At 39.5% G+C, this 26,101-nt stretch overlaps 2 protein-coding genes across 6 annotated transcripts in view; one reads left to right on the forward strand and one right to left on the reverse strand.

The window, feature by feature from the left end:
* The window catches only part of ATP13A4 (ATPase 13A4), a 37,481-nt gene extending 26,644 nt beyond the window's left edge, over positions 1 to 10,837 (reverse strand). The window contains exons 1-3 of the mRNA XM_053951340.1: positions 10,756 to 10,837; positions 3,167 to 3,340; positions 588 to 722 (exon numbers count right to left, since the gene is read on the reverse strand). Coding sequence (XP_053807315.1) covers positions 588 to 722; positions 3,167 to 3,340; positions 10,756 to 10,818 — 372 coding nt within the window. The 5' untranslated portion in view covers positions 10,819 to 10,837. The remainder of the gene's footprint in view (positions 1 to 587; positions 723 to 3,166; positions 3,341 to 10,755) is intronic.
* Positions 10,838 to 14,636: 3,799 nt separating this feature from the next.
* Positions 14,637 to 26,101, forward strand: part of OPA1 (OPA1 mitochondrial dynamin like GTPase) — a 48,379-nt gene continuing 36,914 nt past the window's right edge. The window contains exons 1-7 of one of the 5 annotated variants that reach the window (XM_053951571.1): positions 14,637 to 14,728; positions 16,919 to 17,237; positions 17,543 to 17,639; positions 18,896 to 19,003; positions 20,226 to 20,279; positions 21,129 to 21,196; positions 24,514 to 24,612. In XM_053951571.1, the coding sequence (XP_053807546.1) occupies positions 14,700 to 14,728; positions 16,919 to 17,237; positions 17,543 to 17,639; positions 18,896 to 19,003; positions 20,226 to 20,279; positions 21,129 to 21,196; positions 24,514 to 24,612 (774 nt within the window). In that variant the 5' untranslated portion in view covers positions 14,637 to 14,699. Of the gene's footprint in view, positions 14,729 to 14,886; positions 14,903 to 16,918; positions 17,238 to 17,542; positions 17,640 to 18,895; positions 19,004 to 20,225; positions 20,280 to 21,128; positions 21,197 to 24,513; positions 24,613 to 26,101 lie in introns of those variants that run through there. The other 4 variants (XM_053951575.1, XM_053951573.1, XM_053951572.1 and 1 more) reach the window with 4 other exon arrangements.

Consider the following 26,101-nt stretch of genomic DNA (forward strand, 5'->3'; position numbering starts at 1 on the left):
ATTTTTGCAAGAACAGTTAACAGTGACTCAAGTTAACTTGACTCCAGCAAATGCTCTTTAAAGAAGAAATTGGTGCACACAAAGGCAAAGAAGCAAAATGTGTTGATGAAATGTTTCTGGAAATACTGATGTAGCTCAGGTACTTTTCTATTCTATTCCCTATCAGATGCATTCATCCCTGTTTTCATGTTACTGGGGAAGCTGCATTCAGTTCTGCACAGTCTCCTTTCAGACACACAGTCACCCCTAAATTCCCTGATTCCTATGCCAGGAATGTTTTTTTTTTTTTATTTGGAACTCTGATTCTCAACTGCCATCCCCAGTCTCCTGAAGCTCTCCTACTTATAACATAGGTGTTCTCTCAAAAATAGTGAGAATTCTCATTTCATAACCCTCCTCAGAATAAGAGAGGATTTTTACAGAGGTGAGTACAGTTGAGTACAGTTCTCTTCTTTTTCCACAGCTCACTGTGTTCCTCAAGCTGCAAGATTCTTAGCTGCATATGTTTCACAGCTCACTTTTACTTCATGAAGCACGGCTGAGATTTGCCATCATCTCCCAGATGCTGCAGAAAATACTTTACTTACTAGCAAACTTGGCTTCATTATGGCTTTGCTGAAGATTGAGTCCTCCTCAGTGTTTGGATAGTCTGATCTACTTTTGATAAATGCAGACACAGAGATCCATGTCACAGTCTTACGAGAATAAGTCCGAAAATCATCCTGAGTGGGTATAGAAGAGTAATGTCACAATTTGCCCCAAACACAGACCAAATTCACTTTCACCATGGAGTCAATGATTACAGTAGCCTTTCTAGAGGACTACTCTGGCTTTTTTAAAGGATTAGCCAACAGAATCCTCCCAACACTTGTGGTTTAGAGAAAAATCATTAGAATAGGAACAGAACCACTGTCCTGTTGAAATGTGAGTACTGCAAATACTTCAGTGACCACAGGTCTGGTGTTTGGCTTGTAAGGATGGAACGTGAACACCCAGGTCAAGATCTAAGACAGGCAAACAGCAAAGGACAATCTGAGATGCAGTGACCGTGCTGTAAAGGGAAGATCAAAAGGAACACAGTGCTATGCTGCAGAATGGATGTTTAGTGCCAGCACCTTTACAGTCACTCCTGAGTTAACACTTCATTGGAAGAAGTGTCAGCACTTCTGGCACCTTAGACAAGCTTTCACCACAACTGAGTTCACGACCTTCCCAATTTTTATAAAGCAAACTGAACATCAGAACTATCTGATAACAAGGGTTGTAGTACAGTCTGAGAAATTAGAGCGACTACTGTAGTGAGTAGCCCCATGCTAAGTTTCCGTCCCAAACACTGAACTACATGCATTAAGGCCAACTATGAGACTGACTTACATTCAGTGTGTGAGCAGTTTTGCAGTTAGGAAACTTTAATTGGAAAAGGGAAGAGTAAAAAAGATTTCTGTACCAAATATGAGTCCTTTGGAATAATTTAATTATTAAAAGAAGAACTTAAATAAAGTTTATATATCTTATTTGCCTGCTTTTCTTCTTAAACTGGTCTTTTGAGTAGAATAACATTTATTTTCTGATATTTATCTTTAATTTAGATTTCAGAATGAGTAGACATTGGTATGCAGATTGAGATGGGAACCAGTGAATAATACAGGTGCTCATCATTTGAAATAAAGTGAATCAAAATTCAATAACAAAAGTGAGTTAATAGGCTCTTATATTGCAAATGCAGAGATAATGATGACTTAAGAATTAAGGTTTTATGTGAAGCAAAAGATAATTCCAAGGATCACGCTGATGAGATTACTTGTATCCTCATTAGAAGTAGCCATTACATTTGAGAATGGATATAATCATAATGTAGAAAAACAAAACAAAACTGTCATTTTAACAAAAAGAATCATGAAGGAAATCTTAAACACTTAGAGCACATTTGAAAAAGCTTCTTGATAACAAGAATATACAATATGATTCAATTCCTGTTTAATTACACAAAGGATCATTTAAAAACTCATTTATTTGAAAAGTGCTTGACATGGCACATCTTTTTAAAATTGCACACAAGAATAGGTAATTAAAAATGCAAACTGAATTGAAGATTAAGAAGGGATATTAAGCCTAATATGATGTTTTTAATAAAAGAAAAAACATACCCTCAGACTATTAGGATGCAGATTGTTTCATTATAAAGTATTCAACAGGCAGATCTGTGCTTTTCGAAACCTGGGATTTTAACTGCATACTGGTCTGCTCATTTAAGAAGGCAGGTCAAACACAGAGGCAGTAAGTGATCCATTTTGTAATTGCAAACATTGAAAATGCCATTGTTCAGGAAGCTTTGAAGCAGAACAAATCAAATTTCTGGAAGTAAACCAACTCTGCCAGCTCCTGGAGTATTCAGTCTCAGCTGGGATTCAGACCCAAGTCTCAGTTTACCTCTTTAGTGTTGCAGTAGCTTCCATGAAATAAAACCAAGGGTTTGCATATGTTGCAGTGCTTCACTACAGTCCTCAGCAGGGAGAGACCTTTATCAGGAAACTACTAGCAAAATGTGCCAGCTCTGAAAGCATTAACTGCAGGATTGCAAGCTTATTAGACATGGGGAAGGGCTGATGGAAAATGGAAACACAGAGCCAAAAAAGCAGTGTAGGCTTGGCCTCTTCTGTGAACTGATCCCTCATAACACACTTGGACACTGCTGGGGACACTGCTAGACAAATTTTTAATTTGTCCCAGTAGATAAATTTTGGCAGAGAAGGACATCTTCTCCAGAACAGCCAAGTGAAGGAAATGGGATCTGCTGTATACTGCCAAACAAACAGATGCTTTAGAATCTGGAGCGCAAGGCTACAATGTAGAAAGCACAGGGATGGTAGAAGGGAGGAGGAAGGACTGAACAAACAACAGTCTTGAAATGACAGATATTACAGGTTTTATCAGCTCAATGTCTTTCACCTTGTCTGATCAGCTGTTACACTCCATTCCCATCATCAACATCCACATAATTTGTGGGATATTTTGAAGGTCTTTAGATCAACAATGTTACACATAAGATATTATTGCAGGAAACCAGCAGTGTAAGAGATTTCAGCTAACTGGATATTTACAGTTAACTCATGTTCCAAATAGCCACCTACTAGGGACGAATTAAAATATTAAAGCAGACACCTACTGTTGTTCTAAGCAGAACAATATCCGCTTCTTCCAAGCTGCATCGGATGCAGTTTATCCACACATCCCACTCTGGCTTCCAGTAAAACAGCAGCCTCAGAGCCCCACAGGACAAGATGTATCCAGCAATGCACAAGGCCCTTCGCCAGCCTTGAGTTTTGTAGCCAAATATGTCCTGTACAGCAAAAAGAAGGCAAAAATCATAACTGCTTCTCCTAAAGAATTGGCTGGAATACTATACCTTCCTGTCACTCGCTGCTCTCCCATAGCTGCTGTTAGGTATGGTACTGTGAGAAACATCCACCTTCACAAAATCCATATTGCTGTAGCCTGACCACCATTTTTATGTAGTTGTGAAACTCACCATGAGACATCGTTGTGTGTGTGCATAAGCAGGAATGATAACAAAATATAGAGGTTCAAACCTTTATTCCAAGTCAGGAATTCAGATTTGATCATCAGCTTTTTTAAGGGTCAGACAGCTGAAGAGCTTAAGTACATCTGCACCAGGGGATGATGAGTGATCAGTGCAGAGCTGCTGCCTTAAAAGGGCTGCTCCCCTGCTCTAGCAGTGATCTGCAGTAATGCACCTACACTTCAGAGACTCAGCCAGTGTCTCTGCTTGGTGCTGAATGACACTGTGTGCCTGCACCAGCTGGAGCTGCTGTGCACAACTTGACACAGACACAGCTTTTGTAACTGTTACCCTCTTCCATGACAGCTCCAGTATGGGCATTTTGGAGCTTGCCAATATGCCATTGGCCTAACATCTAATGACAATAATAATAATAATAATAATAATAATAATAATAACAACTGTTAGGAAGAACATCTAATGAACACTTGCAGAAAGCTTTACATGAAGGCCAAAGGAAGCTACTTATTTTAGTTGTATGAGTATGTATTATTATTCCATTTTTAAAGCTGGAGAAATTGTTACAGAGAGGTAAGATGACTTGTCCAAAACATGTCTGTCAGCATTACATTTTAAGAGCTGCAGGTCTTGGTGCCATGGCCAAATTTCCTCTCAGTACTGCTAGCAGGGACTCAGTAAATGTGAAACAAAATGTATACAGTGAATTTATAGAAAGATGCAGCCTAAGCTAAGATGGGAGATTCCACGGCTGCAATTACATCAGGTGACCAGGAGAATTTGCTAGCATAAGCGTTAAGGTTCCTCAATTCCTTCTTCTGAGTATGTTTGCAGCAACTGTGCAATCTGCTTCTGAGGATCAGATATCTGCAGCCGCAGATATTGCAAGATCCATTTATAAGGTGAGAAGAAAGGCAATGTAATTGTAAGGATGACTAATGCATAATTCCTGGCTCTGTGCTGGTGTCTTTGCTTGTTATGTGAAATGCAGGCCCTGCCCAGTGGTTCCACACGCTGCCTCAGCACACCTGCTCTGTAGTATTCTCCAAAAGACAGACTCTGTCATCCTAGGCAATCTCCAAGAGGTTTCTAAGGAGAAGAAGTTGGCAACTGTGAGGAAAAAGTATGGTAAACAACACAGGAGAGTGGTCTGCACTGCACAGAACCTAGTTATGCCACCTGTGAAATGCACACACAGCATTTTCAAAGGCTTCTATAATTTCTGAGCAGACCAAGATAATAACTCTGCAGCAGATAGAAGGAAGTCCATGGAGGATAGCAGACAGGCAAGCTTGCTAGGAGGTAGTTGGTGAGGCAGTCATGTGCAATTAATATTCACACGCTCCTACAAGAAGGTAAAGGTCTCCATTCAACTCTCTCTAGCTGTAATCTGACTAAAAAGGTTAAAGAAACAGTGTCAGCACCAGCATATAGAATAATACATAGGACAATGTGAACTTACTCTTCACAGCAAATGCTTACTAGCAGGATCCAGATTGCTTACTAGCTTGGATCCAGACTTCACTTGTCAGCAAGGCAAAGGATCTCCCAAGGAGACAGAGACACCTAAGGGAAGAACTGTTAAAAGAACACACCTTTGGACTTCCTTCAGTATATGGCTGGACCTGGAATAACTGGAATAGTATTTTCAAATTGGGATGGGCATGAATATCAGGGTGGGGAAGAACAGGATTACTGCCATGTGCATCTAGCTTCTGCCCGTGAATCACTCCTTTAATTTTCAGTTTTTGTGTCTTACACCCAATGTCCGAGAAGTCAGTAAGTCTGTACTAATAGAATTAAGAGAGAGGGTGGATGCTCTGAATATGATTGGCAGTCATTTGGGATCATCATCTGTTGGCAGTGTTCTTCACTGAAATGTTCAATGGTTTCCCAAGTCTGATACAACAACGTAACCACAAAACCAGAGCAAACTCTGTATTTCTCTGTATTTTTGCCTAAGAAACAATTCACCAATATATGAAAATATGTATCTGAGTCCCCCTATGCCAGCATATGTTTTAAGGCCTTTTTTCCAGAGTAGTTTAAACTCAAAAAGTTATTTGAATCCATAGATTCTAAGACACTCCCCAGAACCAAGCATGCATCAGTATTCCTCATCTTGAAATACAGGAGAGGCAAAAAAGGAAAACAGCTCATCTTGGAAGAAAAGACCATGCTTCTTAAGATATCCATTACGCTGTGTGCTGGATCTTGCTGCTTCTCACAAGGGACTTCCCTGAGACAGACAGAAAGATAGATAGATAGATAGATAGATAGATAGATAGATAGATAGATAGATACCATTGAGCTGTTCTGATCCTTCAAGGGCATGATTTGCCATATGAACAGAGGTGTTGGTTCAGGTTTGTTGGTTCATGTCTTGAGGAGTGTGACATTTCTGAGTACAGCTGTTTAGGAGTTCTACAATGAGTAAGGTGGGAAAGAATAAACATCAGATGTTAACTGATGCATCTAGATGTCCATGAAGGAATCTAATGCCAAAGCAAATAATTTCCCACATTTTGGAAATGTCTGGAATGGGTCACCTGGGCCACGTCACTGAGAAGTAAAGCTAGGCAGGGAAATAGACTGAGTTCCAAATTTGACTTGTGCCAAAGTCCACTGAGCCAGAACCTTTCAAGCTTAACTTCAGTACAGAATGTTCTGTTAGGTTGAGGAGTTTTTTTCTGGCCCTGTGCTTTCAGCTGGAAGGATTATAGCAATGAATGCTGCATTCATAAAAAAAAATTAATACATGAATGACTCCTTGTTGAAGCAGAAACTTCTCACAACTCAGATAAGTCAAAATGAAATCCTTTAGAAGAATTCTTAAAACTATTATCTTCCATGAAAAAGTGAATATTAGACCCATAACAGAGGTATCCACAATGTGCATGAAGAAGGGAGGAACAGGCACACACATGGTTCAGGTTTGTTTAGCCACATGAACGACTTGTAGTAATTAGGGTTTAGAAATTCTTGATTCACTCGGCCTCTGCTAAAAGGATCTCTAAGCAAATGCATGTCTACTATGGCAAACAATACTTTCAAGGCTGGCAGAAGTCCTGGTGAGAGGATGCAGTGAGGGCATGTCTGTCAGGTTAGTTTTATGTTGTTAAGAAAATTACTTTTGCTGTGTTACATTTCATTGTGCTGGTGCAGACATGCTTCTTTTGAAGAGGATCTGATTAATACAGATTTGCACTTTGACAACTTTTCTAATGCATAAACAAGTTTTTAGAGTTAAATGAGTACATTTGGCATATTAAACAGTTCACAGTCAAAATTCTGGGTTCTTGAGTGTATCAAACTAGAAAATGGTGGAAAATAAAATGAAGATTAGCTGTCTGTAAAACTCCTCATGGGAGGTAACACCATCTACAGAATAGGTTGGTATACAGTGTTCATCTCATCGCTATAGAATAATTTTTAATAAATTGTAATGTATAGTAAAATTTTGTTTCCTCATCTGTTAACATCTCTTTTCTCTTGAGACTCACAACAGTAGATGAGTGATTGTAACAAAATGGTTTGACTTGTGAGTCAAGGGTCTGAGAAGGGGCCAGGATTATTGGACAGAAAAAGCTGCCAGACCTGCTCAGTTGGCAGGTAAGGTTCTTAGCTGCTTTTACAATCACACAAAGCCAGCATTCAAGGGCTTATCACTCTAGTGTCCAGCAAGTCTTTGTTACTTATGTTTAAAATAAAAATTGCCTCTAACTGCAAGGTCATCTGCACAGCAGAATTTAAATGCAAATGTCAAACAAATTCAGGCACCTTTTTCTTTAGTGAAAACAAAGCCCATAGCTACCATCAGGGAATCTAAACAGTGGCTGTGAATGGTCATATTTCTGGCAACCTCAACATCAGGTACCCTATTATGAACAACCTGTTGCTATAACAACAGATAATAGGATTAGACTTGAAAGACTGGCTAAGTTTCACAAGCAATTTAATAACTGAATCTCATTCTTACCAACCAGAACCTGTTTCATCAGAGGTTTCTTCTTGTTCTCTCCGAAACCAATAGCAACATTGACTATTGTTCCATTAGCAACAAGATTGTACCTTTCAGATTTTATTGCAATTTTTAAAGTTACGTTTTTCAAATTCAAAGTATATAAAATTCCTGTATCAGATTCCCTTCAGAACTGCGGCATCTCAAAGGAGGCAGACAGCTGCCAAGATGCAGTGGTAAACTGGGGTGCACCAGCTGACTGACTGCAGTTCTCCCATTCCTTCAGCCACAAGCAATAGGGGAACACATGCTAAAGACAGGCTGCTGGCAAATCCTTCCCAAAGCAGCAGCCTGTCAAAGTCTATCACAATCTTCTGCATTGCAAGACTTAATCTTCACACTTTAGGTTTTGTGCAAAGGGAATGATTATTCCCAAGCTGTGCAGAGAAGAACATCAAATTGGAAGAGGGCATAAAGCTGTGGTTTTCCTTTCTCTTCATATTACACAGTAAATGTAGTTCTCAAAATCTTCAAGCAGATTTTTCTGAAGGGAAGTATACTATTAGCCCTCTCTGAGGCAAGCTGCTGTGTGCAGAGTTCTCTCACACTACTAAGTTCTTTCTGGTACTACAAATGGTTATGGAGAGAGAGTTTATCTCGTGCTCTGAATACACTTTGTTAAGTTTTAGCTGCATAGCAGAAGAGTGAACTTTCATTCAAGCAAATGTTCTGCAGAAATTGTAAAGTAATCCCAAAGACATGCACAAGAATATACAGGATAGATTTCCTAAGTCAGAGTGATTACTCTTAAATCCAGGACTATCTAGCACCTCAGATGTACCGAGAAATGGAAATACTGAAGAAAACTTCAAAGCATTTCTTCTTATTAGAGTTCCCCAGCTTTCCTCAGCAAAGAGGACAGCTGGTTCAACACAGGGAAGCATTACACATCCAGAGTTCAAGTGAGTTACTTATATGCTTTCAAATTACTTGAAGTATTCCACTCTGGAAGAACTGGCACCTGCACAGCGTCAGCTGTTACATTATTAGACCAAGAGATCTGATCTTGTCTGGAAAGTTAAGAAGTGCTTGTTAATAATTTGGTTCAGGTAGATTAAACTGACTGTTGAAAACAACATTGAAAAAATATTTTTCATGGCTTTGAATTTTAAAAAAGTAATTCTCTTTACTTCATGTATTCTTCTTCACTCCTCTACTTAAAGAAAGCCTTCTTCTCTTTCTTCACAACTCTCATTTACATACTACTTTCTTTTTTCCTTTCACACAAATACACACCTTAGCTGTTCTCTTTTTTCTATACACACATTGCTTTTTTTATCATCCTCTTACAGTACCTCATACATCTTCAGGGATATATTCCTCTATCTCATACTTTTTTTCTCTCTTACATCTATGTAACAAACATACACACATTCCTACCTAATTTAGCATAATTTGGCTACAGTTTTAATTGCATTTTCTACTCAAGTGCTTTGTAAGTATTTTTTCTTCAATTTCCATTTGGATACCCCAGGTGAGTGAGCACTGATCCTACTCACTGCAGGCATGGAGAGCATGGCAACTGCCAGACACTGGATTCACAGACATTCTGACTGACTCAACACTGGGCACACACAGCAGCTGTGAATGGAAAACCTCAGATTCACAGATCCCTGAGCACCAGATTCAGAACACATGGGCTCAGTATGATACTGCTGAGAAACAAAACCATCCTTGGGATAACTGGCTCCATACAACCACAGCTTGGGCATCCAGCTGGAAGTGCACAGCTGGAAGTGAACATTCAGGGTACAATAGTGTGACTGTACGCAGCACCAGACAATCCACTTTAACCCAATTAGCTCCAGCTCAATTCTGGCATTGCAAGAGACAGCACCAATAGTGGTGAGAGCACAACAGGGTGTTTATAGTCCTAGAAGGACAGGGCAGGGTGAAGCAGAAGCACAAACCCAGCAGCTGTTTGGAGCTGGGGAGCAGTGGCACATCAGCACCAGGGCTAGAGCCAGGAGCGGGGCGCTGCCAGCAGGTTTAGTAACTGGCCGGCGGAGCCAGTCGGGTTCTGCATTGCACGGAGCTAATTAGTCCCCACCCACGGAGCCAGTGCCTTCCCGCACTGCTCAGTTCATGCTGCTGGGTGACTCTCTACAGCATTCCCCAGGTCTGCATTACGCAAAATGTGGCACCTCCCCTTCCCTGGATGGCTGAGAGAGCTGTCTGAAAATCTACATTTTTCTTTGCAAGACAACAGGTATCCACGTTTGCACATGACACAGTCTCTTTCACTGGAACAGGAATGTCAGTGAGGAGATTTTGAAGACTTTTCCAGGATTTCTGAAAGTGAACAGTTGTGTCAACTTGTAAGTGACTGTGGTTCAATAGCTTTGCTATTGAAATCCTGCAGGCACTCACAGCAGTGCTCCAGTGGCTCTGCAGCACAGGAATTATGAGAAGCACTCCATTTACCAGATATGCCCAAGAACTGTTGTTGTACAGCTGCATGGTGGATCTGATATCTCCAGCAGAATCTATTAGAGGGACAGAACCCATGTGAACAGCTGACTCATAACACACAGTAATGCCAAAGCAGCTCAGCAGCACTGCATTCACTTCATTCGTGTACTGACATTACTATTTAAGAGCATTGCCATGCAGGAGACCAGAGATTTTGTCTAAACATAGGACTTATTTCCAGATGTTACAAAATGCATGCAAACATATTTCTCCCTAGGCAACTCTAGAAAGAAATATAGTATTTCAGTCTTTAGGAATCCCAGCTTCTGAGATAGTGCTGGCAATTCAACAGACTGCATTTATCAGTAATTTATGCAAACATAACAGGTGTTTTTATGTTTTGGAGAAAGCCAAGGTTTCCAGTTCTCTAACCGGAGCTGATCCTGAAGACCCAGCTGTCAAATGGTTGGGGATGCCAGTCTGGCCCATCCCTCAATCTCATATTAAACCATCTCCATCTAGATTTGTAACATCACATGAATAATCTGTTGAGCCATCATCCCCTGTTGGAAAGAATAACCAGTTAAATCCAACTGACACAACCAACCTTCTTTTCTTTCTGCTAAAAAAAAAAATAAATTATATCCCCTTCTAACTGTTATGTTTCTGCCAAGGAAACACTCCAACTAGCAATAACTCAATTACAGTCTGTAGCATTTTATTGCAGAACACGTGCCACCTTCTGCTTCAAGCTAAGAAAGACCTAGACAGAGATACAACTCACCATCTCATTCTCTTCTCCCTGGTTAAGCTGTGCATAATGGTTCTTGGCAGGATTTTCCCCCATGAAATGACCCTCTGGAGACTTCCTACAGCACCCTCGAGACAGGTCTTCAGCATAGTGTGCTTTAACTTCTACATTGAGGAAGTGCTCTAAGTACACACCTTCCTTACAATTCTGATGATGTTTGAAGTAGGGAGCTCCTCCCTCTCTGGGGTTAGCAGGTAACACTTTATCCCTCCTCCCTCCATTCTGTTGTTGGAGTTTTGCAATTGTGAGGGCTCATGCAGAATTCAGTCAAAAATGCAAGAAAGAAAAAGTTCAATCTTAAAAGTGTTTTTCACAATATGACTCCAGAGCATAACTCTGGTAGGTGCAAGCAAGCGCTGCTGGCACAAAACTTTTAGGGGAGGGCAAGAGGGGAGTATTTTTCTTCAAGAGATTATGGAATCACTGGAGACCAGGAGTGTGTCCAAATAAGAAACAAAATAGCCATTGCTGTTGCTAACATTCTTAGCAACCAGTCTGAGTTAAGTGTCCAGCAGTGATCTCCACACACGCTGTAGAAAATAAATCAAGCTCTGGCACTGTAAAAAGGGGCCCCAGTTTGTGCAGGTGGATTTATACACTGACTGTGTGTCAGAATTCAGCCAGGTAGGAGCTGTAACCAGGACCTTTATTCATTATTGAGAATATCCTCATAGAATGTCTTCTGACCTCACCATACAGTTTTGGGAGATATCACTGAGGTTATTTACTCACTCCTGCGGAAAACTGGAGCTTCGCACTGATGTCAGTAAACTGGATAAGATGTCTCTGACCTTTAAATCAGAGCCAAAAGGAAGCTGGCAGAAAAACAACACTGAGAGTTTTGCCACCTCTTTTTTTGCATTTGCTGATTAGTCTTGTGATTCATTCCCATTCCACTACTATTTCCTTGTACTTTGCTACTTTTTAAGAAGTTACACAAGAAATATTTTAGGAGTGAGGTCAGGAAAGGCAAACCTGTTCTTCCAGCAAGTATGTTAAGAAAACTAAAACATACTTCTAGGGTGACTGAAACAGATCAAGAGGTATCAAGTTAGTTCCTATTCCTCAGCATTTTGCTGCCACGAGGCATGGACTTGTACAAGTCCATACCTCAAGTGACAGGAAAGACCACTGCCTATCCCCGAGTGGGCAGGCTCAGAGAAACTGAAACAGAGAAATGCAGGAAACAGAGAAGAGAAATGAAGGAATTAGGTCAGGTAATACAAACAGATGTGCACCCCTGCCCAGCACAAGGACAGATGTGTTTGAAAATGCTGGTGTGATAAGCACTGGAGGCAAGTTGTTCTGCCTTGACACCTACCACACCTCCAAAAGGAGCCCCGACCAGAAGCTGGACTGACAAGGATATATCTGTACTAAGCTGTGTAAGGGTGATTTATTGCACAAGATCAAGGGGGAAGAAGGTTCTCTCCAGACCCAACTTCAGTGCTACTCTCTCCTTCCTCTCACTGCAACTTGCTCTGAGCCTCTCAACTTACCATTTTATTCTTCTGAGACCGAGCAAAGGGAACTCCAGTTATTATATGAGAGTCACAGTATAAACTAAAACTAAAAAAGAACATATTAAATTCCATTTCTGCTAAACCTGATTACATGGGGGAAATGAGCATTGCTATCTTGAAGCTGTAACAGACAGGAAACAACTGCAAAGGTGCCTTTTCTAAGGCAGGCTGATGATTTTGGGAAATGACTCATTATTTTGGGAGGTGCTAGGGGTGAAAAACAGGACGGTCACACATGCTTTTTCTGCCTGGTCAGCTTTTGCTGCTTTCCCAAACATTGCTCTTTCTAGTGTCTGTAGCAGACTAGGGTGCAGCAGGGGTCCTTGGATGCTCTGGCACAGAGAAGAGAGATGCAGAGCTCCCACGAAAGCAGGGTCTCCAGGGAAGAATAAAGGCTCATACAATCTTTTCACTATTTGTAGTTTTATTCCAGCTCCAAGGTGTTCTGCACTCCTAGAGAATACCCTTGTAGGAGTATTTATACCTTCACAGCTGAAAACAAAGAAAAAACAGGTTAAAGGTGCAAAACATTAATCATTTCCATAGTCTGACAATCTGTCATAATAATTCATCAAAGTGTTAATCTAGAACCAAAGAAAATAGTGACATTTGTTCATTTTCTTAAGCATATTCACCATCACCTGGAGAAAGAGCAGCCCAAATTGGAACCTTCAGGAATATGATGCTCTCTACTGTTTGGAGTAAGAATTACATAGTATATATTCATAAAAAATTATTTGTTAGCATGTCCTATGGAGTGTCATCATTCATATTTTTAAATTGAAACTTGCCTTAAAAAATCATAGATAAATTGCAAAAAGAAGTGGTCAAGCTAAAATATAAAAGCAAAGTAGGATTTAAAATATAGTCCCTTAAACTTATAAATAGTCACAAAGTAGGTAAGCAAGAGACAAAACCACGTGCCTTACCTCAACCCAACTTTTATCCCAGTCCTGAAAATACATGTATGTATTATGTCATCCTTATACAATTTATTTTGCTTTGAAAAATCTCACAGTATAAACAGAAACCTGACCTCTAAAGCACCCCAAATCTCATTTTGTTTCTCAGTATGTGACACCCAGTTCTGGCCACATCACAGAAAGGAAGCTGTGAATCGACTGGTGACATTCCACAGGAGAGCACAGAGAAGAATGACAAAGGAGTCATAAAATATGGAAGAGGTACTTAGTGTTGTTCTGTCTAAGGAAAAGGAAACTGAGAAGAGTCAGGGCAACAGTCTTCAAACACCTAACTGGAGAATGGAATATTATCCATGTCCACTGTGGACATGTTACAAGAAAGATTCAGATCAGGCACAAGGGAATACTTCCTATTAAAGTCAGCAAGCACTGGCATTGCCAGGTGAACACTCCAATGTCTGTGGTCTTTAGGGACAGGTGTGGCATGCACTGCTCAGAAATGACCTAACCAGAGGTGATCCTGTGTGAGCACAGATGGACAGAGCTGACAAACTCTTCTGGTGCCACCTCTGCCTCCTGCTTCATTGTGGCCAGAAAATAACCCCAACAACTCACAGAAGCCCAGTGGGAAACACCTTGTGTTTTCCAGCTTTCAAGGCAGCGCTGCCACCCATGTCATGCACTCCCCAGGCACAACAACAGCTGGGGACTCATCAGAATCTCATCTGTACCAGCGTGGAAGGCCCTGGTACCACCATCCGGGCTGGGCTTCACCTCAGCACCCTCTCCAGGCCTGCCCTGCCGGGCCCGGCCGCGCTGGGATGCCCGAGAGGAGCCGGGGCACAGGGACGAGACCCCGAGGCGATCACGGGGGTGTGGGGGGGGATCCAGAACCCAGCGTGAGGCATCCATGATCCAAGTGTGAGGGACCCCTGATCCCAGCGTGAAGGACCCCTGATCCCAGCGTGAAGGACCCCTGATTCCAGCGTGAGGGACCCCTGATCCCAGCGTGAGGGACCCCTGATCCAAGCGTGAGGGACCCCTGATCCCAGCGTGAGGGATCCCTGATCCCAGCGTGAGGGACCCCTGATCCCAGCGTGAGGGACCCCTGATCCAAGCGTGAGGGACCCCTGATCCCAGCGTGAGGGACCCCTGATCCCAGCGTGAGGGACCCCTGATCCAAGCGTGAGGGATCCCTGATCCCAGCGTGAGGGACCCCTGATCCAAGCGTGAGGGACCCCTGATCCCAGCGTTACAGACCCAGCACTCCTGGCCGACCAGCCCCCAGCCCTCTAAACCCTCCCTCCTTCTCCGCAGCCGAGCCCGGAACCTTTGCGCGGTGAGGCGCGGTTTCCGGCGGGGCGGGTCGCGCGGACCGCGGTGCCCGGAAGCGGCTGCCGCTGCCCTTGCCCTCAGCCCGGCCGCGCTCCCGCCGCTCCCGGGCCGCTCCCGCTCCCTCCCGGCCCTTACCATGTGGCGGACGCGGGCGGCGGCGGCTTGGTAAGCGAGACGAGCCCCGGCGGGCTGCAGGCGGAGCAGCACAGCGGGTTGGGCTGCGAGGTGCGGGTGTGAGTGGCGCAGGGCTGGGCCTGCGGCTGCTGCAGGCGACAGCCTGGTAGCCCCGGGCTGGGCAGTTTCGCACCCTCCAGCTCCTCTGGGACCTGGGGGAGGCGGGTAGGAGGGGGCTGCTTCTCCCGCATTCTCGCCCTGGGGAGCTCAGGCCGCTTTCGTGCCCAGGCGTTGTCCCTCCCAGCAGCTGCCTTGCGTCCCGCTTGTTTTCCACCATTCTCCTACAGCATTCCCGGCTGGAGCAGTGGCAGTGACTGGTGGATAATAGCACGATGTTCCTCGGAAAATTGCATAGAGTCGTGGAGTGGTTTGGATTGGAAAGGGAACGTGAAGATCATCTAGTTCCAACTGCTATTTGGGAGCAGCAGTGGGAGAATAAGCGTTGTCTAGTGCTGAGTGAGAAAGAAAATGCCACCGTGCTGTTCGCTGGGTTACGTTTGCTTGGTAGTCAGAGGCATAGCGAGCCACTTTTTTGTGTTTTGCAAGACAGTTATAATCTCAGCACAGTGTTACAGGTTGCAGGCCTGTAAATCAGGCAGAGCCACTCGTGTCTGGAAGGATGGTTTTTGTTATTGTTAAAACCAACGTTGCAGAGGCTTGAAATTTGGACCTCATTCAGTGCTTCATTTAATAGCATTGCTCTGCCATTCTTTTCAATCTGGCTGTACTTTTCGTTGAAGAGCTCAAAGTGATTTTTTTGGTCAGCATTCATCAGGAGATTTAGCAGCAGGAGGAGAGAGGAAATAGAGAATGGAAGTTTGGGTGTGATAGAGGAGTAGTGGGGGTTTTAATGAATTACAAAGTTTTGGATGTGCAAGTAAAGCAGTTGACTTTGAAATATGCAATAACACTCAAAAGGAAGTTGTGGATTGAGGTTTTGCCAGACAACTGTAATAGAATTCAATTTTCTCTTCAGTTTAAACACACAAACAATGCTGTAAAACGCAATGTGTTCCAAAAGAAAAGTCACAGAGAAGAAAATTAAATAATACTACAAAAATGCCTTTAGCTCAGGTGAAGATGAATAATGAGGTGTGACTGCCACAGTATGTGGCAGTCTCTCTGCAAATAATGGTCTCTCTGCAAATAATAAATATCTGAAACGGTAATGACTGCAAAACAAAATAATGAACTGCCCAGTCATTGGCATGCTTCATACAGGCTTATCACACCCTGATTTAAAAACCTGGCTTCAAAACTGGGAAATCAAACATTTCAAGTGTGGAGGCATTTTTCTATTGGTTCTATTTGTAGCTAATTTCTGAGCCTTTTTTAATTCCATGTCCAAGAGGAGAAATGCTAACAAAATTGCCTCCAACTGTTGCAGTGTGCAGATAGTGTAATCAAAAGTACACAGGTTTTATTCCAGACCACGTGTTTGTATAACATAGGCAGGATTGATTAGGCTCCTCTGTTTTAACATGTGCTTTTTATGGCTGAACTCTGCTTTCAGAGTCAAAACTTCCAGAGTTTTCCCTCTTAAATCTGAATTCCTTCATGAAAGCATCATTGCACATGATGCAATTACCTCGAGAGCTAATCTTGTCTATGCATGACCCAAGACAAAACCATAGTCTTGTATTCCTAGAACCACAGCAAGTGAAGGGAATGAAAGATGTCATTAAGCACATGCTTGGCCTAAATAGGACAAATGTATTCTACAAAGAATTATTTTCTGTATATTGGGTTTTTTTAAAGTTTGGAAATCCTCTACTAACTCATGTTCTCTAAAAGTTCATTTAGAGAATAAGACAGGCCAAACTGTTAAGTTTTCTTCTATGTTGGAAATCTTCTGTGGACTCTTAGCCCAAACAATGCTTTATCACACGTGTTTACTGCCTTATTCCAGTGTGAAAGTTAAATTTAATCCATAACAGACTTCAGAATTTGTAGTTAAGGTTTTGTGTCTGTAATCACTGGAAATACTATACCCATTAACAATGTTTGCAGCTTTTTATTTTCCTCATAAGTATAGCAGTAGTGGCTGGAAATTGTGGATTCAAGGTGATGTAATAAGGTGATCTGTAACCAGCTGAAATATAATGTGGATTGCTTCTAAAGAGGTTTGAGTTAATGATGCGTTGAGGAAATCAGTTAAAGGTTTTATTTTTTTTCTCTTAGTGTCATCTGCCGGAGTCTAGCAAATAGCAGCTATGGAATAAAGAGAAAATCACCACTTCAAAACCTGCATCTGGTTTCCCGAAGTATACATCATCCCTACTATCCAAGTTCAAAGCTCCAGAGACCTCCCTTAAGGATATCCATTCAGCAGTTCTCTTCTCTGAATCGTCTTCCCCTTCACAAAACAAAACTTTTAAATGTAAAACATGGATACCAGTCCCACAGGAACTTTTGGCTGGCCAGATTGGCCTCAAGGCTTCTCAAAGTTCGCTATCTCATCTTAGGATCTGCAGTAGGAGGTGGCTACACAGCTAAGAAGGTATTTATCTCTGGAAGATACTTTATGCATTTTGTCTTTGTTATTACATACTTCAGAACAGGAGTTCTTGTTATAGCCACAAAAATAGGGGATGCCATTGCTTGGTTAACTGATAATAATGAAGATGAGTGAATATGGAAAACATCGCTTAGGAAACAGCAGTAGATCTTAAAAGATCAAAATACTACTCATATCTAAAGATGGTGGGTTAGTGTGTTTTATGTGTAGGTAGTAGTTGCTCATACACTTCTCTATGCACATTTCCTTTTCGATGTCTACCATGATTTTTTTCCTTTCTCTGTTAGACATATGAGCAGTGGAAGGACATGATGCCAGATCTCGAGGATTATAAGTGGATTGTTCCTGACTTCATTTGGGAGCTTGATGAACTTGTTGACTTCGGTATCACAAAGCCATGATGTTACTCTGTCTAAGGACTGGCATGTGTAAAACTTAAACATAGGAGTATAGGTCCTCAGGGCCTCACTCCAGGAGTGGCTTTTCAGATGTAATTTGAGTGGACTTTTATTTTTGGAGTTTGATGTGTGTTTCACCAAAGCATTTGTATCAGTGTGTTTGTAAGAAGAAATGAAGCTCTGTTTAGCATGGATATTCCCTAATGCATCCTTTCATTTGAGAATGTTCTTGGTCCTTTCATAAAGCCATATATTCCCATTAGTGAAAGGAGAGTTGCAGTGTGATCAAGGGGACTCACACAGGTTTTGATACTATTATGCAGAAAGTGTTTACTTTCTATATGCATAACTTACAAATGAAGATATAAATAGATGGTAAAAAATATGTGTGAGTAAAAGATCAGTTGAAAATGCAGAATAGTGAACCTGCCTATCCACAAAATTATCTTGAAGATACAGAAGAAAAGAAAATGAAAAATAGAGACTTGCTTTCCTGAGCCTTCAGGTTGCAATAGAGACTTTTGTGTATTATTAGCTGAAATACAGAAATCTGAAAATCAAGCACTGACTTAATATTTTTATATGCAGGGTAGAAATGTGATTTTTTTTTTAATCATCTCTATGAAGATTCTACTGCATAGAATTGTAGAATGGTTTGGATTGGGAGGGACCTTATAGATATTTAGTTCCAACCTCAGTGCCATGTGTGAGAATTGCATAGATGTATGCAGCGATTGAAAACTGATACAAGTTTTTCTTGTTCTTACTGGAAATGGACACTGCATTTTTATAGTACTGTAAAGCTAATGATTTTTTACTTTTAAGGATCACAAAATTGGCTTGTATATTAAATTGAAAACTAAGCTTTTCTTAAAAAGATTAAAGACATGAGCATAGTTACAGTTTCACGTAATTTTAAAACATTCTCTACAAAGTATGTGAAAGAATAATGAATGAAATATGGTAAAATGCAGCAATAAGTTTTTGGCAATTATAAAGTACCTGAGGCAGCCAACTTATCAGGAAGTTCAAAGTCTAAAAAAGCAAGTGGTTTTTCAGATCTGATAGTCTTTCCCAACAGTAGTGGGGGGAGGTGCACGTGGAAGGAAACTTCTTCATACTTGTTAAAAAAAAAAATTAAAAGCCTGAAACAGTTGCTAGGTTTTGTAGCCTAAGCCTTTTTTTCCCCGCAAAAATAATAGAAGAAAGCCCAACTCACTAACTGTTGTACTGTTTTCCTAGAAAAACTTCTCAAAGCCCTCCCTGATGCAGATGACCTTGCCAAACTTCTGCCTGACTTTGACAAAATTGGAGAGAGCCTCACTTCACTGAAAGGATTTCTTTCTCCTGGTGAGAACAAATTTTCAGCTAAGTTTTAATTTCAAAAACTGAACCTATTTGATGAGGAGGGTGTAGGTATGTCCTTAGACGCTAAAACAAAGCAGATCCTGAAAGTGTTTGTGTTTGCATTGAATATCTCTTCTGAAAGAGTTGTGGACACAGGTAAGTGTAATGTATTTTTAAAAGCAAGAATTCTAGTAGCAAGTGCAGAGAACTATATTGTGAAATTGAATAGAAAACTAGAACTGGTGTACAACTCTAAACTAACAGCTTGAAAGCTCAACTCTTCAGTGAGTCAGAGAAGCTGGATGTGTCCAGCTAAAACATGGTGAGAGTGTCACTGGACAGTAGCAATATCACAGCTGTTACAGGAGAAAAGAGTTGGATTATTAAGAGTGAAGGTTCTTAATGTTGCAAGCATGTGAAATAGATTTGTAACAGAGGTATTCTTCTGGGTTGAATGATGTTTTCCATCTGGTCATGCACCCAGGAATATTTGCTTGGAGATTTAGGTTAGGTGGGACAGTGTTTCAAAGGAGCAGGTGAGTTTTAAATCCTTCAGAAAAGGCACAGGGATGGTTTGTCTATTCAGTGTATCCAGGCAGTAGCAGGCTTAACAGTTTTCAGGTTTTAGCAGACTAAATGAAACATTTCTGTCATTGGGCTTTTAAAAAGTGAGAACAATTAGATTTGATCATCATTTCTGACTTGTTAATGAACACAGCTCAAAACTTCATTCATTCTTATAATAAACTGCAAGATTATTTGTATTTTATACCTTAGTAATTGTCAAACCTCATAAATCTGTACTTATGAAAGAGTCTATCTGTGAGGGGTTAGATCATTGTTCTAAGTGTGTTTGAAAATATTTTCATATCAGTGTGCATTAAGAAGTGTGTTTTTTTTTCTTTGAAATACTTTCAATGGCAGAACTAATCTATTAATCTTGCAAACACAGCAAGAATCTAAGTAGGGACCAAGTTCAGCAGAGTGGCAAGTAGATTACAATCTCCTATGTATTTTGACTGTTTAAACCCTTAACAGTTTAAAATTGTGTTGTTATTGACTGATAGTGAGATGTCACCTATTACTTGTTATCATACTCACACTGGCATAGTGGCCATTTATGATTGTGTGGTCCTCCAAATGAAAAAAAAATCCCTCATCTTTATTTTGCATTTTGTTTTGTGTTTATAATTTTTATTTCCCCTCTTCTGCTGATTTTTCACAGGTTACAATTTGGTTAGTGAAGTCATAGGAGCTTCTGATCTACTTCTGTTGTTAGGTGTGTAAAAGCCCTTTTTCCTGCCCTTAACCTGCCTTTTTACAGCAAACTGTTAAAGCACTATATACTAAGAGGAGTGAATATCAATACAAATACAACTATTTACAGCTACTTAATATGAATTTATAAATACCTTCCAACTATTTTAAAAATACTTCATGGAATCACAGAATATGCTGAGTTGGAAGGGACCCATCAGGATCACTGAATCAAACTCCTGGCCCTTTTCAAGGATATCCTAAAAATCCCATCATGTGCCTGAGAGAGATGTCCAAAAGCTTGTTGAGCTCTGCCAGGCTTGGTGCTGTGACCACTTCCTTGGGGAGCCTGTTCTAGTGCCCAGCTACCCTCTGGGTGAAGAACCTTTTCCTGACCTAGGTCCTCCCCTGTGAGAATGAATAGATGAATGGTTGATATATCTCTGCCACAGTCCTTAGCAGATGCTTTTTATTTCAGGCTTGTTCCAGAAGCTTCTTTTGAAAACCTGTCATTACAATAGGAAAGGTTTTTTTTTTCTCATTACAGTAACATCAGTGGATTTTGCATTATCCTTCTGTCTTTCTCAAAAACTAATTCTACAATATTTTGAGAACTTCTAATAGTCTAACTGAAGCTCCCTGCTTCCTTGTGATATAATTAATCTGAGTCATAAACTAGATATAAAATTTTCAGATGAGTTTTAAACTGATTTTCTTCTTCAATTTAGGATGAATTTTTTTTATAGGAACTTCAAAGATTATTGAATTACTAACTCATAGGGGTTGAAGCTTTAATTTTCTAGTAACTGTAGTTTGAGAATTTTTAAGTGCCTTTTGCATCTTATTATTAGTTTCTGTAATTGTATCCTAGGTTCTCCAGGGGAAACAGCATTCCGGGCTACTGACCAGGGATATGACAACGACAAACAGTTCAAGAAGGTAATTACTCACTTGCAAACCTGAAAATGTCTCTATAAACAGGTATTTATTGTTTGAGAGTGCATCAGTAGCCTATTGCAGAAGTTCATTTGAAGCAGCTTGAAAAGAATTTATTGTTGAAAATTAGTTCAGTATGCATTACTACTTTTTGTATATAAAAGTGTTGCAGGGATAATTAACATTTTGGTGTAAGGAAATGCAAGGCAGACATGAAAATGTTTAGTAATTGCTTTATTAAGAAAATTGGTCCATAATAAGAATGTGATTTTAGGTATTATATGTGCATTTGCAATTTTTCAGGGCATGGTCCCCATGGCACTTGAGTTTATAACTTGTTACTGAAGTTGGTTTAGGTGTTTATATTTATTTTTAAGCATTTCTGCTTGCAACCTCATTTCTCTTGACGTTTTCACAGTTGTAATTCTTACTTAAGAATTTCTGCCTTAAAGAATTTCCATTTCTTAAAGTAGTCTGTTTTTTACTTTCTTTATTTAAATAAGGCATGCATCATATTTTTGTTACTGTTTTCTGAAAAATAATATTACTGTATTTTGATAACTTAATGTTTTAGCACTTTTTTTCTTAAAGTCATGAAGGTGAAGTTTTTTTTTGTTTTGTTTTCATGAACATTTCTGTTAAATTCTTAAATTGTCATATTGCTTGTTCTTTAAAGGCTTTTTATTTTTCTCATGTCTATTTTTAAAAATTGTTTTACAAAAATTGAAGGAAAACAATATATATCAGGGAATTTGTAAATTATCATATACTTACTTTTTGAACTGAAACTTTCTGAACTATAACTGTGGCTTTTCCATAAACAACTTTTCTGTATATGCAGGCATGTATACATTTATTCTACATTAATTCTGCATGGTAACATAGTGACACATGTACAAAGCTCAGATCTTAGAACCATTTTTCCCCCTGTAGAACAGTGATGGATTTTTATGTGAGAATTAACCTAGCTTTTTATTTCCCCATTGTCTGTAAACTGTCTATATTTTTCTCCAGAGTGATTGCTTAGCACAGGTTTCGCTGTATAAAACATAAAGAACACCTTACTACTGATTTGTGAAAAAGTGGCCATCTTAGTTTATTGTCTCTGATGATTGAAATAACTGGCACTTCTATTGAATACTAGTAATATCATTAAAACTTGTTATGATCCTGTGGTTGTTTTGGATGCAGTGATATCTGCATTTTAACTTTGACTGTGGTGTGGAAAAGATCACCAGCTTAAATTAATATGATTAAGAAAATTTTGTCTGGTCTAATAATTTTATCTGATAAGAAACTGTTAATTTGCTAATTTATATGATCAGTTTGGACGGACTATTTCAAACTAGGCACATATGAATACCTAACAGAACATAATCACCAAGTTTGTTGGCAGGCAAAATTATTACTTTCAAGACAATGGATAAGATGGCCTTTTTGCATTCAATGCTTACCGCCGCCAACCACTGCTAGTTTAAGAACTGTGATTGTATGGGTTTATAAAGTGATTGTATGGGTGCTATATGATATTAAATGTTTCATTGTGAAGAGATTAGTAACTGATAAATCTAGAAATTATCTGTTTGGAGGAATTTTCCGAAGAATTGTTATAGGATGTGATCCTCAGACAGGTCTCTAAAAGCTTCCAGTAGAATGAGTGAGAAACCAGTTGTGTATAGTTCTGTGCTATTTAAGGTTCTTAATTTTTTTATATTAATTTATTTTTTCATCTAAACCAGTGAATTAAGAACTAAAATATAAAGGAAATAATAATGCAATTATTGATAGATACAAAGAAGATAATGTTACAGTGAAGTCTTTTAAATGACATTTTTATTTGAATATTTTATTAAATGGTGTGAGTGTACTTGAAAATTATTCTTGTCATACTTTATTGTGGAATAGAAGTCACATGTACCAGATGTCTTTGAAAGGAATTGCTAATTAAGTAATTAGATTTAGTGACTTCAAACTTCTGTTACATTTCCTGTTTAAATGCTGAAAAGCCTTCATGGCAGATTTTGTTCAGTGTTTTTTCTTGTATTTTTGGACCCATAGCATAGTGTTTAAAGGGAATGTGTTGGGTCATACTGAGAGTTTCCTTGTCTGCAATGTATTATTATTGTTCTTCTAATACTAAATGTAGCCATGAGGCTTCCTCTCCTTGCTGCTGTGTGGGAGTGAAATCTTTTGCCTGAGTTCCTGGCTCAGTTGTAGTGCATTTGCTAGTCTGGCATTAGAGGCATTTATTAAAAATGAAAGTGGTTCAGTAAAATGCAAGAAGATTTTTCTATGCTTCAAATTATACAAATCACTGTTTAACAAATGTTTATATTTGGTAATTTCATTGTGTCTCTCCATTTATCCGTTCTCTTGTGTTGTTTATCCTTATGTGTACATGCCTGTGTGTGTATTTCATGGAACAAATGTATACCTTGATGATGGATGTCTTGAATTCTTACACCAAAGTTCTGTTTCAGAGCTTGTTTTGATTCCTGAAGTTCATTTTTGAAGCATTTCATTTCACTGAGTGTTTTATTAGAAGATGTAGTATTTTTTTGAAGAGCTTTGTTTAAATAGTTCATTAATATTCTTCTCTACATTCTCTGAAATAAACAGTTCATAAGTTTCCAGTAGAGGCTGGCATAGTATTTCTCAACCAATTTTGAAAGGCAGCTCACCATTATAGGATTGTGTGGTGTGGAGGGAGAAGAGAAGAAAACAAAGCTTTGTGGAGATGCTGAATGAGTAAAAGAATAAGCATCAAGTCTTAGGGATTTTTGGAATGATCAGGAAGGGTTATGACAGCATGAATTTAAATTGCAGTGTGTTACAGAAGTGGAGAGGGAACTTTTTCTTTTTTTTATGCTCGAGAAACTATTTTTCTTCTGCTAGTTTGAGAAAGTTAAGTAGCAGGCAAAAATCGTCTTTTTATGTATGTTGCTAGGAATAAAATCAAAGCAAAAAAACGCTAAAGAGCTTTTACTGACAAAGCTGAAATGAACAGTGGCAATACTTTGAAGCTGGGATAGTTGTAGATGGAATTTTTTAAATATTTAGATGCTTAGTTAAATTTGACTATAACTGTAAAATGTAGTTATATGTTGGTTGCTTTGTTCTACCTGGATTTGCAAAATGCATGGTTTTGCTGGCTCTGTCCACTCCAGCTAGCAAGAGATCTTGCTAATGAAATTTCACTTGCATTTGAACTGACCTGTTCATACCTGTTTTTCATCTGTCTTTGTCATGCCTTTTGGTTTAACTTTGTTCTCCTTACACCCCAAATTTTTCCTCTCCTTTTTATTATAAACTCACGGCAGGGCCTGCTTGGGGAACTCATTCTGTTACAACAGCAAATCCAGCAGCACGAAGAGGAAGCACGCAGAGCCGCCGGCTTCTCTTCCCAGCAGAAGCGAAAGGTGATGCCTTAAGGGACGATATGTTCTGCATTCACTCTAATCCAATACTTCAGCTCTCTGCATTTGAGCTAGAAAAATCTAACTAATTAAATCGTGGATGCAAGTAATTGGCCAACTTCACTACAGATGTGTAGTCCTGTTTCAGTTTAACCAAATTGCATTTAAAGCATGATGTTAAAAGCAAAACAGGTACTTTGTGTCACTTTGAAATTGTATTATCTCTGCCTTTATAAAAACTGTTACTTAAAGTTCGTACATGAAAAATGCATTTAAGGAAAGTACATGAATTAATGTCAAACCTGTTTACTGTTGTTGTTTCTGGTAGCTCTGTCTTGTAAGAGTGTAGCTATTTACAGGGAATATATCTCTGGGAGTTTGTCTCCCCTACTTTATAATGTTGCCAATCTGAAAATGACAGCAGCTCCTTAGTAATAATTTTGCACAGACAATAGAATACTGGTGGTAATAACAGTATCTACTGTGTATTCATCAGTGGTAGTCCCTTGTCTGTTTTCCATCTTAAAGCAGAATTTTTACAGAATTGTTGCGCTTGTTGAACATCTGTACTTCTCTTTACTTAATTAATTTAAGCTCTGATCATTTTGTTAATTAGTATATGCCTGATTGGAAATCCCTCTTAAATTGGGATATTTTAGTTGTCTGATCTGTTGCAATCTGTAATTCTTGACTACGTTGCTTTGTTGGCTGCTTTTGTACCTCCTTAAAAGCTTTCTGATTAGTCATACATTTCAGCAGCTTTGGAATTGAGCACTGAATGCAGAACTTGATCTTCTGTACATCTGAAGATAAATCCCACAGAAAGAGGAAAGCACTAAATATGAATTAAACTTTTAGACATATTTTCATAGCTGTAATTGTCATGCTTTTTAGTCCATCAACAGAGGAAAATCAGTGTTCTCTGAAAGTATAGTAGTACTGCAATGTTTTATTTTCTTGCCATATTATTTTATATGGTTTAGAGTTACAAGCTCCCTTGTCAGATTGTATACAGTTTATTGAGAGAGCTGGAGTATGGAATAATAGATTGAAGTAGTAATAAAATGTATGAACTTGTAAAAATTGCTGGAAAAACAACATAATATTTCATATATAAAAATTTATCAGCCTAATAAACACATTCGGGAAGAAAAATGAGCTTGATACATTTGTTTAAGATTGAGATTCTGCTTTTTTAGTACTTTGTTGCAACTAATTCCACAATTCCCAAGCTGTGAGGAAACTGCAAGGGCTGTCTTTGTAAATGTTACCCTGTCCTCCATGGCAGGTACTGTGTCTTCAGAAGATTGAAGATCTACCTTCCTTTGCATGTAGAAAGTTTTCACTTAGGATTCAATGTGCTGCTTGACATACATGCCTTCAGACAATGAATGAGTCTTGTTTGTCACACTTTTATATTTGAATCAATTTGAAAGAGATGGTAAACTATTTTCTTTAATACCTTGATATGAAGATATGGGTCAAAGAAGCC

This window comes from Vidua chalybeata, chromosome 10, assembly GCF_026979565.1.
Source record: "Vidua chalybeata isolate OUT-0048 chromosome 10, bVidCha1 merged haplotype, whole genome shotgun sequence".
Taxonomy (NCBI): Eukaryota; Metazoa; Chordata; class Aves; order Passeriformes; family Viduidae; genus Vidua; species Vidua chalybeata.